The sequence below is a fragment of the Leptonotus elevatus genome, chromosome 15 (genome assembly GCF_054856555.1).
Source record: "Leptonotus elevatus isolate MCC_2025b chromosome 15, RoL_Lele_1.0, whole genome shotgun sequence".
Classification (NCBI taxonomy): Eukaryota; Metazoa; Chordata; class Actinopteri; order Syngnathiformes; family Syngnathidae; genus Leptonotus; species Leptonotus elevatus.
The window spans coordinates 7261741-7279646 of NC_141253.1; the positions used below are offsets into that span (position 1 = coordinate 7261741).

Below are 17906 nucleotides of genomic sequence, written 5' to 3' on the forward strand. Positions count from 1 at the left end.
TTTGAATTGATTTGACTATCCCCTGCACAGAGTTGGCGAGAGAACTTCAGTTTGGCGTTGATGACATCAATAGGATCCGCGTGGAGAATCCCAACTCTCTGCTGGACCAGAGCTCCGCCTTGCTCAACCTCTGGGCTGGTAGAGAGGGAAAGAGGGCAAAGAGTATGTCCGCCAATACAGAAGGTCCTCGGTTTACAACAGTCCTGACATATGACGTTTCAGTTACCACCGTACTTTTTTTTTTTTCATTTGGTTGTTTTGAAGTGTTCTTCAAATGAATATTTACTGCTATTATGACATTACAACTGCATAAATGTATGTTAGTGACGGTTCAGACTATAAATGTGGGTTACATCTCCACCGTTCATATATGAACCGAACTCGAACGTTAACCAGGGACCCGTTGTATATGTTCACTGCTGCGTGATACACACAAATCTCTATTAATCTAAGACGTGTGTGATGCTCCTCTCAGTGGAGAGCCTGTACACTGCTTTGAAGAACATCGACCGTGCAGACATTGTGAGCTCCCTGGAGGGTCAGGCCACACTACTGGCACCCGGATCTTCAGAGGAGGGCGCTTGCCGGCTGAGCGATCGGGACTCCAGTTTGCTGTCACCCGGTGTCATCAATGGTATGTCACACCCATACACATGAAGGTCAATGAAAGATTGTTAATTATCAAAGAGAAATTAACTTATGGAGTGCGGTATTAAGTTCCTGTGTTAATACTAATATGAGCTTGTGTCAATTCTTAAGTATTCCTGCAGTATTTTGAGTGTGTTCCAAATTTTCCTTGTGAAGAAAAAAAAACCTTAAAATTAAGCGAGTGTTCAGAGAACATTTAGCGAATGTTGCGACCTTGAATGAACTCTGACAATCCCTGATGAGAAACCAATATAATACGGGTTTAAGATTAGTTAATTAATTGTAAATAAAATAAAACAACAGACCCAAGTGGGGACTGACCAATAGTTACTGTTGGGTCAAAAATAACCCAGTTTTTGTCAAAAATTGGACCCTCAATTTGACGCAACATTCTGGGTTGTTTTTATTTGACCTTACATTCTGGCTTGTTTTGTACGAAACAACCTAAAATTGGGTCAAATTACTTACTAATTGGGTCAATTTGACCCGACTTCTTGATTATTATTTATTTTTAAATAAAGATAACCAACCAAAGTTGGGTAACCCAATTAGAGGAGTGGTTTAATTATTTACTAAAATTGTGTTATTTCTGACGCAGCCATTTTAAAAATGGTAAAATTTAGACTTAGGAGGTTTCCGCCCAACAGTCATGTACGTAAAATAGTTCATTTTAATGATAAAATAAGTACCTCTAATTTTTTAATTGTTTTATTTTTTAAATATAATACATAATTTATTTAATAAGATAAATTAAAACATTTGTTTATATAAAATAGTTTATTTTGTTAATATTTAATTTTGTTCATTGCATATATAATTTGACCTGTTATTCAAACAGATAAACAAATAAAAAAAAATGTTTTTAAAAGACACTCAAAATACATTTTAGTGACCTCTGCCAAGGCCAAACTGTTAAAGTACACAAAGGTTCTGTGCATATTCATTTGGGAAATGAATTAATGAAAGCACACTGTTGAAAATCGTGTTGCTTTTGCAAAAAAGAAAATAGCAATAACCGTCTATTTGTAATTTTAAGTCTGCCACAGATTTAAATAAAACAACATCACCTTCTTTGGTAATGTTACTACTGCAAATGCCTATTAGATGTAAAATATTGGTGTTGACGTCTACATCCATATTGGTCTTCTAAAGCCTTGAGGCTGTAATGGTAATCGTATTTCTTATTTTAAATTTTCCACTGTCCCTTCACACTGTTGCAACCCTTCCCGTGAGTCTGGGTAACAGCCTTTTATTTTTATTTTGTACCTTATCTCTATTGCTTCACAAGAGGTCACGGACACAAGGCCATCGCGCCTCGTGCACAAGCCACGAGTTATTAGACCCCCGTTTTTCAGGAGGGGTAAGTGGAAAGGTGGAAGTCTGGGCTGCATGGTGGTCTGCTAAATGACTCTCGGAGGATGCCGCCCGAGGGTCTGAGCAATGGTGTCATTCTCTGTAGCAGCATGCACATATACCCTTCCGCCTCACTGGAGCACAAGTCATTCTTTTTCACACCCCATACATGAGAAACAAAGGTAATCTATCTCCTTTTTGATTATGTAAGCTATTCTACAATTTTTAAACCCGATTTTCTTAATGGCAAATGTTTGAGAATGTTTTTTTTGTTGTTGTTTGTTTAGTTTCCCCTTCCCCCCCCAAAGTTTGTGTGTTTGTCTGGGATGAATCCACTAGTCAAAAGTGGCACTAGTACACAGAAGAAAGTGTGCTCTGGGCCTTCATACCTTGTTTCTATTCCTCCTTCCTTCTCTCCGTGCCTGAGAACAAGACAGAGCTCAGCATTTGTCTTTTGCTCAGTCTCTCTCTCTCTCCTTTCTCTCTCTTGATCTCTGAATCTACGACATGTCATATCTGCTGCCTCTTCCTCCTCCCGTCACCTGCTCTTCTTCCTCACAGCTCTTCCTGTCCGACCTCTGACCCCATGTGGCCTTATGTTGAACCTCCGGGCCTCCTCCTCCTCCTCCTCCACTCTTGTCATTCAATTTCCCCGCGCTCCTCCCTCATTCAGTTGAGCGGGGGACCCTCTCCTCCGCCTCTCTCAGTCCAGCTCTGTGTGTCTTCTACATTTTGTGCATGCGCATGCTGCATGATAATGTATTGCAAGGATTGATGTGTCTGAATGGTTGTATTTTTTTAGGGAAAATAAACTAGCATCAGTTGCGTGGGAGAGCATTTTAAACCTTTAATTGCATGGCATGCTTTCACTTTCAGATTTCCTTCACTGTGTACAATGTTTATTCAGTCGATGTATTTTGTCATCAATGCTTTATTAACGGACAAATGTGCCCTTTCCTTTTCTGTGAAATAAATGGTGTGCTTTTGAGGCTACGCTGTAAGAAATGCAGCACATAACGTTCATGCAAGGTGACTGTGACACCATTTCTTTCATTCATGGGCAAAAATAATAGTCATAGCCACCTGGTGCCATTCACACAACAGAATCGGTCTGAGTATATAAGCTTTGTGTTCAATTAAACAGACACAGATGTCATACCGAGTAAGTATATTTGTGAATAAATTGAGGCAATAGCATCATAATCATTATTGGGAAACACTGATCTAGTCGACGGCCAATTTGTTCAAATTTCCCATTTCGATGAATAATATTTGGAATAATGTGTGCCAGTGATCTTTCACCATCATCTTTACACGATCAGGTTTTTTCAGTCGATCAAGTAAAAAAAAGAAAAGAAAAGAAGATCACTCATTCAATCAGAAGATGGAGCAATGTATCTATTTGAAAAACGTTTATATTTAATCTATAGTCGACTGCCGCCATTCGCGGGGGATGGAAACAGGCCTGGTCCACAAATGGCGAAAATCCACGTATAATTGACAGCAATTGAAATGCATGGGAAAAACAAATACTGTAAATAACTCCCCCAAAAATCTTGATAAACATGAAATATAACATGTAATGTCTTATTTTGCTGAGCTAATCAATGACAAATTAAGACATTAGTCGATCACTGATTTTGCATAAAATGTTGCACATTAAAACAATTCCATGAACAAAATTGTGAAGACGTTTAAGGAAATTCTGAACATTCTGGTTAAGCTCCAAATGTGTCACGCTTTAATGTGTTTGGGAATCGAGATTCCATAATTATGCAATTATGTTGGACAATGAAAATACACGACGGTAAACAATACACTTATTTTGAGATTTTCCATTTTATGACTCATTTTGCCCAAGTTTCATGGAAAACAGTCATTGCGTGAAGGTCATCTGCTCATACTGTGAGTGTTGATTTTTATTGTTGTCTGGGCGCCTGTGAATTATTTTCTATATTTAAGCCTCATTTGTTAGCTAGAAGTGTTTGTCCCCATTCGTAGTCCAATAGGAGTATGATTAGGTGTGTTTGTGTGTCTGTGGTAAATGACTAATGTGCCGTGCAATTTGTATTTATTTTTTGCTGTTGTTCTGTGATGACAATCTTTGTGCCGTAATGAATTTCAGTTACACCATATGTTACTGTGCCTTTGACACTTGTGCGTGTTTGTGTCTAAAAAGTAGGGGTGAAGGGAAAAGCGTAGAACATATTCATCATTCTAATGCTCATTCCAATTCTGATCCATTCTACCATGTTCGCCTCATTCTGAAATCATTTGTCATCCTCCTGGCCCCGTAACATCCCAGAAACACACACACACATACGCATTTATGACTCCGAAAGGAAATTAGTTGATTACGTTTTTATATATATATATATAAATATTTTGTAATTGATCAGTGTGATATTGGTGAACCAGCCAAGTGACTTTTATTTTGGCTTATTCACACTCATGACAATCAGAGACTTTAATCTTAGTCATCACCACCAAATAATTTAACTTTTTATTTCTATTGTGTATCACTTATCATCAAAACATGAAGGAAGATGTATTTATGGAAAATTAAGCAATAATTGAGGGTGTGGCATGCCTGCCCAACCAAAAAGTGTGAAATTTCAAGTAAATATGTTTTGAGTTGAGCCAAACACAAGCGCTTCATGTCCACATCATTATCTTCAAAAAACAATATATTTTTTTAAAAAGCACGTCGGTTTTCTTTGAAAACTGGCCCCGTCACAAAAACTGACAAACATGCAAAGCTGAGCGGTGTCATTTTTATCTGCGGAGACTCACCTCCTGCTACAGATATAACATCTCTGAGTCAGATCTGAGTTGTTTCAGTAACGTCATCAAAACAAGTCAACCCTGTGAATGTTTGAACTGTCAGACAGGAGTACCGTCTCATAGTCATCGTAACTTTGTCGGTTAAAAACTTGGTGCAAACCAGCCCACGTGCAGTTTTTTTTTTGTGTTTGTTTTTGTTTTGTTTTTTAAGTTTCTGTGTCCTTGAATGTTTTTTTTTTCTTTACCGGTATCTTGACACGCAAAAGGAAGCTGCTTTAGGCCTCTCCTGAGCTGTGCAAATCTACTTCATTGTACTACAGTTCCAGTTGTAAGATGTCGTCAAACTGAATTTTCGCTACCTTCTTCTTAGATACCTCGGGAACTTTTGCCAATCTTCTGCAAGTTGATGCGATGTCACCGATTTTCTGGCCAATGAAAAATGCCATGTTTTATTACATGATTTTTCGCAACAAAAAGAAATACAGCCACCCTCTACCACGCTGTCCTATACATTATATACAGTATGTATATTGTGTTTTACAAAAATGCTCAAGTATATTTATAATTTCATACATACCTGTGGCTAAAAAGCGAAGCGTGGATAGTCTCTGTCACTGAAATCACAAGCGCAATCACCGAATAGTTGGGTTTCCATCCACCCATTTTTATTTGAATTTTCAAGAAATGTGAACATAAAACTGAATGGAAACGCTAGAAATTCGAAAAAGCGCCCAAAATTAGCCCCCAAAAAGTTTTTACGCTCAGAGGGGGTCTCAGGTTGTGGAGGTGTTGAGGATCCAAATGCAGGAAGTGATGAGGCAAGGCAGGTTTGTAGGATTTTGACAAAAATAGGAATTTATTTCCAAAAGAAAAACCAAAAAGCAAATAGGGAACGTGAAAAAAATACTCAATTAACCAAAGACCAAAAAGCAGATGCAAAGCAACAAACAAAACACACAAGGTAATCTCGGGAAAGGACAATTGACATAGACTCTGTGACGCAAACGAATGATCCAACAAAGACTGCAGGAAAGGAGGAAACTAATGCTGCATTTGAGAATGGTCGGAAGTCGGACTTTTCAGAGTTCAAACCAGGAAGTGTGTACGGGAACGCCCCCTTGAACTTGGAAATTCCACTTGCAAAGTCGGAGAAAAAAAAGGACACCGACTTCAGCGACGGACTACAAGTGACCTCACTCTACAATGGCGACCCCTTTGGAAACAGACCATGAATGGCAAAATACAATTTACTCGAGTATAAAACTAGATAGCTTTCTTCATTCATAAATATTCTACATAACTTCACGTAACGTACGTGACAGTATGCCGCTCTTTTCCTGCATGAAATTATACAGTGAACTACTAAGAAGATAAAAACAATAAATGAAGCAAAATTGTGAGAAGGCAAGTTTGCTGGAGGTCAAAATGACCTTTGAGGACCATAATAAAAAACAATTTATCACTATCCGCCATTTTCTGTTTACTTTCGCCTCGAACGCTTTCAGGTCGGAACTGGGAAAAAATAACTTGGATATATATATGACTTCCGACCATCCTTGAATGCAGCATAAATAGGAGCAAACTAACGAGACAATGACAAACACCTGGACATGACACAAGTGGCAGAGGGTGCTGATTGGAAGACACAAGGGACCGGGATGACGAGAACAATAACAACAGGGAGACGTGACAACTAAAACCAAACCAAAACCAAACCAAACACAGACCATGACAAAAACACAAAACAACAAAACTAACCAAACCCAAACCATAACAGGCGGGGGATTTTGAAGCGTATCGAAAAAAGAAAAATGCCAATTTTGGCTATGGAAACAGGTTTTGCGAATAAATGCTGACAAGACCGGATACACGTCACACGTTTTGACTGGATATTACCTCACAAGGTAGGTTTTTACGTCACAAAGCAATGTCGGACAATAAAGTAAGGTATGTTTGGGGGGGACAACGTAACATAAATATTTTTGAAATTAATTAAAGAAGCGAATATTAATGCTATTTTAGTTGGGAACCAGCAAATAAATGCTACGGTTTATCAAGAATTACAAAAGAAAACTCATACGACATCACACGGCGCAGTCGCTTCCCGGTCGTCTTCTTTTAAATTACTGGTGGATCACATCTCTATGGTGTATACCGCCACCTACAGCGGTGGAGTCCCCTCTCAATATTCGCAAAAGAAGAACAGATGGAAACTGGCATCCGTCCGTTTTTTTTGCATTTTCAGTAAATTCGCTTAAAACATTTGAAACAATTGGATGGAAACCTGACTATTAGGGCTGTCATTGACAACATTCTCTCGAAAATCTACACTTGCTACTTTATTTCATGCCCGTTTCCTCTCTTTGCATCGTTATAATATAGCAACATCGGCTAGCGCTATCCGCTTTATCCTTAACAATTGCAACACCATTGTGGTTCAATAAAAACAATACAGCACGTTAGAATGAATGTACAACACGTTTCCCCAACAAGAAGACCAGAGGTTGCAGCGAGTTTGAAATGAGCGTGAGGGCCATTTGGCAGATGTGCGCGGGACAGTCGCCGACTAATTTGTCTGCAATTGGTCGCGCTGCCCGGTGTGCTGCGGTTATTATGGTCTGATAGCGAGAGGCTGGGCAAAAGTGCACCCAGTTCGAGCTACATGTCACCATCACCGTGCTCTTTATAAAAGGCACAAGAATGGCCCTATTTTCCTCAATAAATGTGGCACTTGCTGTCATTTTATCACCCAGTTAGAGCAGTATTCCGCTTCACCACATCCCAAAGCTTCTCCATTGCAGTGAGACCTGGTGACATTGCAAGCCATTTGAGCCCAGTGACCCCTTTGCCACGCTTAACAAAGTAGTCTGTGACAATTGTGCCAAGAAAATCTATTCGCCACTGAATAGCCTAAATTGCTCATACAGGCCTTGATGAAATTGACCCAGAATTCCAACTCCCGCATTTGAACATCTTTGCTTGAATCGCTATTCAACACGCTTCCTATCTTCCACAGCCAAATGTCATTTGTCGTGTTAAAAAGCCCTTCGACTTTGTCTGCTTCAACTAAGTCAGTTTTCCCTTAAGAAAGTTAAAATGACTTCCCCTTGAACCTCCAGCATCTGTTTTTGACCTTGTCTGGAGAGTGTAAGACAGTGGTTTTTAACCAGGCAATCACGCTAGATTGCTTGGCCTATCTGTGCAGCAGGGAATTTGGTATGCCTAGTAGTCGACTTGTGGCTGTTGTGATGGTACGTCGAGATTTCTTCATAATTGTAATCCCTTCATACTCTGTCAAGCGAAAAAAAAAGATGGATGAATATGTGCAATATGAATTCACGTATATAAAGGAGCGCATGGTGTTCCACAGGGATCAATTCTGGGGCCTCTGCTGTTTTCATTGAATCTGGGTTCCATCTTAAAGGAGAAGTCAACCATAAGCATTTCTTGACAATAATATGTTATATGTGACTTCACATGACATTCTGATTAATATTACATTTGTGGAATATAAATTATGCAGCACAATCCAGCTGGTTTTATCCATCTCAGGGGGCGGCCATTTTGCCACTATCTATCGACTGTATGTGACGTCATAGTTGCTCAGGGCTCAGGCAACGACCAATCACAGCTCACCTGTTTTCTGAATCTGAGCTGTGATTGGTTACCTGAGCAACTGTGATGTCATTTTCACTCGACAGCAAGTGTTAAAATGGCCGCCTTCGGATATTGATCAAAAACTGCTGGATTTTGCTGCTTAACTCATATTCCACTAACGCAATATTAACCAGAATAACGTATTTAGACTAGCGGGGCTGCATAGAACATATTATTGTCAAGAAATTTCTTTTTGAGTTGACTTCCCCTTTAAGAAAACAGCAGTGGTTGTTTGTGCGCTACAAATATAGAGTTGAGTTGATAATAGGAGTCAAAATCATATTTTATTTTTTAATAAAGAATGGTTTGGTGAATGCGTATAGAAAAAATGGAGGCGTTCAGCACCTCCTAACAAGGTTAGGAACCACTGGTGAAGACCTATTATGCGTTTATTTATTTTTTGAATGAAAAGTAGGTACAGCTTATCTAATGCTAAGAAAATGTGTGATTGGTCTGTCCAGTGTGTGTGTTGGCATGTTGGGGGAGACTTAGTATGCACGGCTAATTCTTGAGAATGCAGGGACACCAAAAACTTGCAATAACGTTGCATTGTGGAATGTGTTGTAAGGGTTGGAACGATACTAACGATACTGCCTGAGTGTTGTGGAAAACGTGTCTACCATCCAAAATCTTGTCAAAACTCAATAAATTAGTATGACAATATCAATTCCAGGAAGCAATTTCGATTCCAGAAAGTATTTTTTTCAGTTTTGACCTGAATGCATCTAGACTATACAACGTGTTGCCAAGACAATTGTACAGCAGAGGATTCCAACAAATGTTTGAAGATGAACAAATATCGTGCCAACCCCAAAAGAAGCTCAGTGACGCTTTCTTTCCTTCTTAGTATGTTCTGCTATGTTACATTCTTACATGTTTACAGTCGTAGCCTCATGTTGTCACAGAGACTGATGACTCACCAACCCTCTCTACCTTTCCCTCAAACGCTCCCCTTGTCCCAATGACAATAACCTCCCGTATGTAATATCTTTCAAGCATTTCTTTTATCACACACATTTGTGAACGAATTTGCATCTAATTGTGTAAAAACTAAAGGATTTGAAGTTTAGAAGAAACCTACTGGAGTCAGATTACCGTTGTGTCTTTTTAATATGAAAAATGACCTGATTGGTGGCTGACTCCGGGCTTTTTACAGCTTTATTGGGACAGGGCTGAGCCCCAAACACGTTTCCACCAAGTGGTACAGTTCATCTCAGTATGGCACGGTTTGGATCGGTAAACCCTGATCTAGGTGATAGTTGTCACATACTTGATGTAACGTCACAGTAGCACGACACAAAAATTTAACAACAAAGGACTTCCGGTATTTTGTATGTTTATTTGAATTTTGTCGTTGGTGTTAGAAAAGTTGTTTTTTATCCAATCAACAAGACAGAATTGTGTCTTGGTTCATAGTATTAGGGCTGGGTATCGACACTGATTGATTTGATTCAGTTCAATTTAATCCAATATCGATTAATAATGCTGCCTTCTGCTGCGTCATTCAAATTTTATATATATATATATATATATATATATATATATATATATATATATATATATATATATATATTATACAATATACAATATACAATTATATATATATATTATACAAATTATTTATTTATATAATTATTATAAATTGTAAGATCGATTTTGGCTGCAGATCTACAACGGCGGCCCCTCTGCCACTCCCAATGGAAAAAAACGGTCTGACAAGTAGACTCGTCGATGGGAGTGAATGAAATATACATATGTTTATGGAACATAAATTCTTCTTAAATATCAAAAACATGATAAAAACTCCACAAACATTAAATTCCAAAAAAATGTACGTGTTAGAATCACTTAACACACACAAACTTTGTCATCAACAAGGATGAGATGAAAACACTGTTTTCATAATTGTAATTCAATAATTGTAAATATAAATTAAAGTGCAATAAGTCAGGTCTTTCATAAATGTAAGAAGATAGTCTCAAATTCTTGTGAATACATTTCAAGAAAACAGCGAGATACAAAAAACATTTAGGTCTTTACATTTTATTTTCTCATCAATTTATGTGAAAAACACTTTAAAATAATTGATGGTTTCATGAAAAGCAAAATCGATATTGATTAATCAATTGTTTTTAGCCCAGCCCTAGTTCATACACTTACAAATGATGCTTAAAAAGTACAGTACAACACCATTGCGCAGTCATTTAGCTGGTAACCCTCAGAGTTGTACCAATGTGAGCTGAACTGCACTGATTGGTGGAAGATCCTTTTTGAGAGACATTCCGCCCCACCGCAACCTCCCCATGCTGCTTGGCTGTGCCTGCATGGTGTTAGTCTTTCTTTTGTCTCGCCCCTCTCGTCCTTCCAGGTTATGGGCTGGTACAGGAGGAGCTGCTATCTCCGGCCTCCATGCAATACAGTTTGCCTTCTCCTCTTGGTGCAGAGCCCTACTGGCAGGAAGTGTCCAGTCTGGAGTGCGCCCCCATCGCCGCCACAGAAGAGGACACCTTGATGGAGATGTCTGACGTCCAGGTGTGGCCAGCGGGGGTCAGCCCCTCGCTAGTTACGGTGGAGGACTCCTCTTTGGACGGCAGCAGTCGAGCGGACGACTCGGAAGGCGCCACGCTTTCCCTCCCGTACAGTTTGGGCCGCCCGAGCAGCGGCGCGAGCGGTGCGAGCGGCTCCATCATGGAGCTGGAGGAGGAAGAGGAAGAGGAGGAGGAAGGGGAGGTTGAGGAGGAGGAGGCGCCACTGGAGCCGGTGAGCGCGCTGGCCGAAAGGGACCGGGTCAGAGCCAGTGGCGCCGTTCCCAAGGTCAACTTGAATGGCCAGCTGGGAGGTCAGAGGTCGGACGGGAGGAGAGGGGAGGCTCCTGCGGTGGGAGGAGGAGCTAAAAGAGGCGGGGCAGGGCTTGGTTCAGTGGAAAGCATTTGTGTTGTTACAGGCCAGCAGGCGTACCACCACCCTGAGATGTCCCCGTTGAGTCGAGCGGGCGAGCACAATGGAGACAACCGGTATGTCACGTCTGACTTTGACCCCTTTCACACTGCCTTTGCAGAAAATTGCCAAATCAGAGACGTACTTGTGAAGTCGGAATTTATTTGCCTGTGTTTTTCACATAGAAACCACCAGAGCGAGACATTTCTATGTGATAGCCCGGGTTCACAAAGCTGACTTGGCAAACGGTGATTCAGTTCTCTTAATTTATGGTACTACAATCATGCTGCTAATGCTATATACCATTTTTCTTCCTATATGTGTCAACATTTTGGAATGCTAAGAAATGATCCAGTTTCTCCTCCTTGGGTTCACAGCTGAAGCTATGTATTTATTTATTTGACTAAAAACAGACTCAAAGTTTGATGCTACCACCACCATGCTTAATTATTTGGACCGATGTTTGGTGGGTCATTCTGTGTCAAAAAAATCCCCAAATGTCCACCGTGACACCTCTTCAATTTGCCAGATTTTTATTACATTAGTACCGTGTGATGTCAAAAGAAAGAATACGAAGTTTGAGCCTCCTAGCTTGAACAGTTTTCGAGTTATGGCCCTTCGAAGTTTGGGTGTCATCCCCACTTTTGGGATCCGGAAGTTTCACACTTAATTTTCGACCGTATTTTGAGGCCCGCATCTTTTGTTTTAAGGTAAGTAAATTGCCTTATCTATGTATTATGGCCATGTCTATCCGAATCTGCACTTACAAAGCATAGGTGTGCTATTTATTTATTTTTTATTTTGTGGGTCCATATCAAGCCGTATTACTTGAGAATCCCTCCGTAGTCAATGCCTTGATAGGCAGTGTGAATGGGGCTCAGTCATACTCCAACTAGCTCTCCATCCACTACTGACTTTCTTTTTTTACTCCTTCCGTATGTTAGGTTGGTTGGGGGCGGAGCTTTTCAACCCTACCTACCCGACAAGGATTCCCTGCAGGGCTGGGTGGGCTCGGTATCATCGGGACGTGACAACAGCGCGCCGGGCCTGCACGCTGTCCAAGAGGCTCTGCTGACTCCGGTGTGTGACACAGCTTATTTACATGTACAACAGTATATGATCATCATTAGCTTTACTCTCATTGAAACAGCACTCATCAAAATGGATCATTTTGATGACGTCGCGGCACTTGTTGATCCGAAAAAATGTGTTGTGCGGACGGTGCAACACATGGTTAAGAGACTGACATTTTCTTCCTTAATTTGACATTTCTAATAAACACTTTATTGCTGCCTAAAAAGAAAGTTCTGTATTCATGTTTACATGACTCTTCTTATGCAGAGAGAGGAGAAAGAGGAATATGCTGCTGACGAACACGGGAGGGTGCTTAATCGAAAGGTGAGTGCATTTGTACGTGTAAAAAAAAAAAGTCATGTTAAAGAGACAGAGCTCTTTATAGCGGATCAAAGATTGCTGCAAAAATACGAGTACATAAGATGAGAAATTAACAGAAGCCAGCAGCCAAATTGGTTCAAATCTTGTTGCCCCATCAGCAGACAACAAAACATTTTGTGTTATCCTGAAGTGATTTGAACCCTTCCACAATCTGAGTAGTCGAATCAGGTGCATTGCGAGCATCACAAGTTTTAGTTTCCTGCTCCGGTTCCGCATAGACACTTCAGCACTTAACAGGAGTGTCGTTTCCGTCCCTCCTCCCTCCCTCCTTGCTCCAGGTGGGGGCGGATGTGAGAAGGGCCGCTCAGTCGGTGCAGCGCACCAGTCTTCGGAGGGTTAAACACTGAAACACAACACACACAACCTGGTCCACGAGGTACGCGATTCCCTCCACACAAGCACTTGTGAATTCCAGTGCTTGGAAAAAAAAAAACCCCGATACCAGAGCAGTTCATTTTAATGCACACCATTTCTATGCTGTGGAAATTTTGCCTCGCGTGCACTTCAATGGTACCTTGACTTATGAGTCACTTATGAAAACCCATTGTAATTAACCAATGCAATTAAAATTGTGTTCATGCCCCGAAAAAACAAAAAAAAATTGTTACATATTTCTGACATTTATCAGCTTCCTCCGAATCCTTAAAAGATCTTAAAGGGTGTTAGATCCATACGTAGTTTACTGCCACCAAAGTATGAAAGTGTGAGCGCATGAAGGTTTTTGACATTATAAAGTGGCAAATTTGCGAGGAAAAAAAACTCACAAATTTCTGAGGGAAAAAAACTCACAAATTTCTGAGGGAAAAAACTTGGCAGTTTTGTGAAATTATAGTGTCAAATGTGCGAGGAAAAAAAAAGTCACAAATTTACAAAAAGAAAACTTGCAGGTTTGTGACATTATAAAGTGGCAAATTTGCGAGAAAAAGACTCACAAATTTATGGGGAAAAAACTTGCAGATTTGAGACAATTTGCAATATTTTTTTTTCAGATTTGTGACATTATGAACTGGCATATTTGCGAGAAACAAACTCACGAATCTACGAGAAATAAACTCACAAGTTTAGGCACCTTGTAGCACCCTATAATGTAATAATTTCCTGAAAATGTAATAATGCCTTTAATGTAATTAAAATTTCAATACGACCCAGTAATGTAATAATTTCAACAGTATTGTAATAAAAAATCCTGCCTTTACCAGGTTTTACACCATCAGGATTTTTCGGCCAGTCACCAATCCTCAATCGGGTTTCCTTTTTGCATTCTACTTTGCAATGTCGATTTTGAATTTGATGTACTCATAAGTCAAGGTACTACTGTATTTTGTCACGGACAAACTCTAACTCTCTATCATTGTGTGTGTTGTAGGACAAGAGAGCCACTGCCAAAGCTTCCTCCACAAAACCACATCCGGAGCGCAAAGGAAAGTGAGCGACATGACAGACTACCAAAATGATAACCATGGATTACCCTCCACATGTGACACATCTTCAGCGGTTGAAGAGCTCAACTTGTAGTTTTATAACATTTGTAAAGTATCACTTCAACTAAAGCATGGGCTTTTTTTCTACAAAACAATCCCAAAAAAAAAAAGCAGCAAATGTCACTGAACTAAGACGACAAAAAGTGCTTCCTGTGAACTGTAACTGCATGATGACTGCTGGTGCATGACTTAGACCTTTTGAACTGTCATTATACAAACTGAAGAGAGCGCAAGCGAGGGTGCAGGCCCACGCTTGGGTCCTGTGCCCTTTTAAAGACTCAATCTAACACTAAAGCCCCCCCCCCCTTCCTCCCCCAAAAAATTAATCAATCCCCCACATCAAGAACGACCTCCGCTGATCCTGCCAACGCTTCTTTCGGTGGACCCTTTTTGTTCCGTGTGCGCTTGTCGTAAATATGCACTCTCTGCTACGTGGACGTGTGTCGCCGTGCGTATGTGTGAGTGTCTTCTCTGCCGCATGCCTTTCTTGCTTCTGACGGGGTGCTGAGCCCTGGCCCCTGATTGGCTCAAAGGCCCTGTGATGTCAGCACTGGAAACTTCTGAGTGTCTAGTCCTTTGCGTGCTGAATTGGCCTCCCCTTGTTGTTGTTGTTGTTTTTCTCCCTGCAAAAAAATACAGATTCAACTTTTTAAACTTTTATTTTCTTAAAGTGAAGTCAACCCAAAAATATTTATTACTTAAGTCTAAACACAGTATTCCAATTAATATTGCATATGTGGAATAAGAGTTAAGCAGCAAAATCCACCCGTTTTTAATCCATCTCGAGGCGGCCATTTTGTCACTTGCTGTCGGCTGAAAATGGTATCACAGTTGCTTAGGTAACAGCCAATCACGGCTCATCTGTTTCTGAAGCTGAACCGTGGTTGGTCGTTAACTGTGCCTTGAGCAACTGTGATGTCAAAATGGCTGCCCTCTGAGATGGATCAACAAGGGTGGATTTTGCGGCTTAACTCATATTCCACAAACGCAATATTAATCAAAATTACGTGTTTATACTAATAGGGGCACATACAACATATTCATATCAGAGGTGGCAAATCCAGGTCCAGAAAGTAAAAACCCTGCCACAATTTGACTTTAGCCCCTGGTGCTAGCTAGCTAGCACCGAGTGCTTGTTTACCTGCCAGGGAGCTAGCTAGCTAGCATGAGGGGCTAAAGCCAAACTGTGGCAGGGTTTTTACTTTCTGGACCTGGATTTGCCATCTCTGATTATTATCAAGATCTTTTTGGGGTTGACTTCCCTTTTAATAGCTGGGACATTTTTAATTTAAAGGGTATGGTCATTCTCCATAACTTTGTCCACTCAGATGCCGCTTCTTCCTTCGTCTCGGTAGCTGACATCTCTCCAAAACCAGTAGCCTCACTTGATATGCAGAAAACTCTTCCTCACTTCTTTCCCCATCCATCCAATGTTTCAAACAATCACGTTGGCTGCAGGATGTGATGCTTTCCAGTGTAAAGAGAGAAAAAAAGTACAGTGCAGTATTGTGCTATTATGACGTGTGATTGTGCAGGCAGCACGGTGATTGTCGTCATTCTCCCCGACCCCAGACTCGTGATGTGTCGTCACAAACTAAAGCACACGCAATCAAGATGCTTACGGACCGGTCAGGGTGTGAGATCGTGTGAACTTGCCACAGCAATAAAATCCGCACGCGAGTCGAGCGCCGATAGGAAGTTCTGTAGACATACACATTGGAGTTTGTTTTTCTTTCACCTCCTGGATAACGCGGGATCCAGCGTGCTGCGTCGACCTTGATGCGAGTGAGTCAGTGAGAAAACGCTGACGCAGGGTCAGATCGGTGTGATATCAGTGTGGGACTGCAGACGCCTGAGAGATTTACTTCTGTATTTTACAGCATTTAGCATATCAAGCAGTGTTATGTTGCAGTATCTAATACAATTAATATATATATCATTTGTCATGTTTTCTCTGTATGTGGTTTTAGAGCAGAGGTGGGGGGGGGGTTAAGGTCCTCAATTATCATACCAAAAAAATATTATGTAACAATTGAACAAATGTTTATTGGTACATCATGCTATTGGCTGAAAAGATCTTTAGGACCCATGTATGAAATTCACCAGGAAGTCAGCCATTTTGGGATGACGAGGCCATTTCGGCAACACATTGGCCCTGGAAAGTTAGAAAAAAATTAAACCCGTCCCAAGTTTCACCAAACGACATGAAATTTAATGTACTTATCTGTCATAAAAAGTCTGAAGGACTGATGCCTGAAAGTAAACAGGTGGACAATCATTTTTTATTTGAGGTAGCCAACTAGCCGTTAGCAGGGAGGCTAATTCCGCTGAAAAAAATGTTGTGTAGAAAAATTTTAAAATTGCCTCATCACCAATTTTGTTGGACGTGTCTATTTGAAGGACCAGTGGGTAACATTGAACATGAAGTCGACCATTTTGGTTGAACACAGGCCTGGTGAATTTCAGTGATCAACTCCTAATGAGGGAATTTGTCCAAATGAGCCCCAATTGGAAAAAGGTATGCGAAACAAATTTGTTTTTGTTTTTTGCCCATGCCATCTTATTTGGGCCGAGCATGATGTCAAAGTTTGATGATTATGGCGAGGGCCCCATTCATTGCAGCTCGCAGATTTCATTCGTTTTCAGGATTGCATGATGGTATGGATTTCATTTTCTAGCAGGACACTTGTGCCCCGCCCACCCCTACCCTAAACAAATAGCCTAAACTAACTTTCCTCTGAATTATTATTTTTTTATGCTGAAACCTGATGTTGTCATATATCACGGTCGGTAACACACGTGCGCTGAACATTAAAACACAAACTATGTATCCCATAAGTACTGTAAGTGCTACTGTAGCATGAGCAAGTGAGACTGAACGAATGAGCACATTATTTTGCACACATTTCACACATTTTTACACGGCCAGTGCGTGCACTATATTTGCCACATATCACATTTTACACTGGTAACACGTCACTCAGGTTTTTAGTTTTTTCAGAAACTATGAAGTGTTTTTATTTTGTGCAGGGCCCTTCTCTGTGAGATGATTGAGAGCGTTAATTGTTTTTGGATGAGTTACTATTTGTATATTGTCAGTTGAGTTTTTGTTTTTTTTTGGGGTCAGGGTATAGGTGAATTATGATACAATGTGTCTGCGAAATCAAGCAGGCATGTCACTTGAAAGGGTAGCGTAACGCCCAATGATGTATTTTAAAGAGTATTGTAACATTTAAACCTGAAGAAGAAGAATAGATCTCACCTATACTCCTTTAGAATAAATACATGACAATGTAAACGCAATATCATATTATTCTATCCTAAGGAATGCAACTGCACCCATGCACAAAAAAAAGATGTTTTTATGAAAATATGTGTATAAAAAATATATGACAAAATATATTTCATTAGAATGCTATGCACCCTCATATAGTTGTTATGGATGTTCTTTCAGCATTATCTAGTTAGCCGATGCCCACACGATGGGGAATGTAGAGGCTACGTAGCTTTGACCACTTTTTTCTTTTCTTTTCTATTGGTCCAGAAGAAGAAAAAAAATGTATACAAGACTTTTAATCAGAAATATTCTGA

General features: G+C 40.3%; 1 protein-coding gene across 1 annotated transcript in view; it reads left to right on the top strand.

Annotated features, from left to right (window-relative positions):
* LOC147161802 (uncharacterized) overlaps positions 1-15377 on the top strand; it is a 64108-nt gene extending 48731 nt beyond the window's left edge. The window contains exons 40-47 of the mRNA XM_086095964.1: positions 31-162; positions 476-634; positions 1937-2008; positions 10811-11456; positions 12324-12459; positions 12721-12777; positions 13113-13210; positions 14201-15377. Coding sequence (XP_085952090.1) covers positions 31-162; positions 476-634; positions 1937-2008; positions 10811-11456; positions 12324-12459; positions 12721-12777; positions 13113-13181 — 1271 coding nt within the window. The 3' untranslated portion in view covers positions 13182-13210; positions 14201-15377. The remainder of the gene's footprint in view (positions 1-30; positions 163-475; positions 635-1936; positions 2009-10810; positions 11457-12323; positions 12460-12720; positions 12778-13112; positions 13211-14200) is intronic.
* The last annotated feature ends 2529 nt before the right edge of the window (positions 15378-17906 follow it).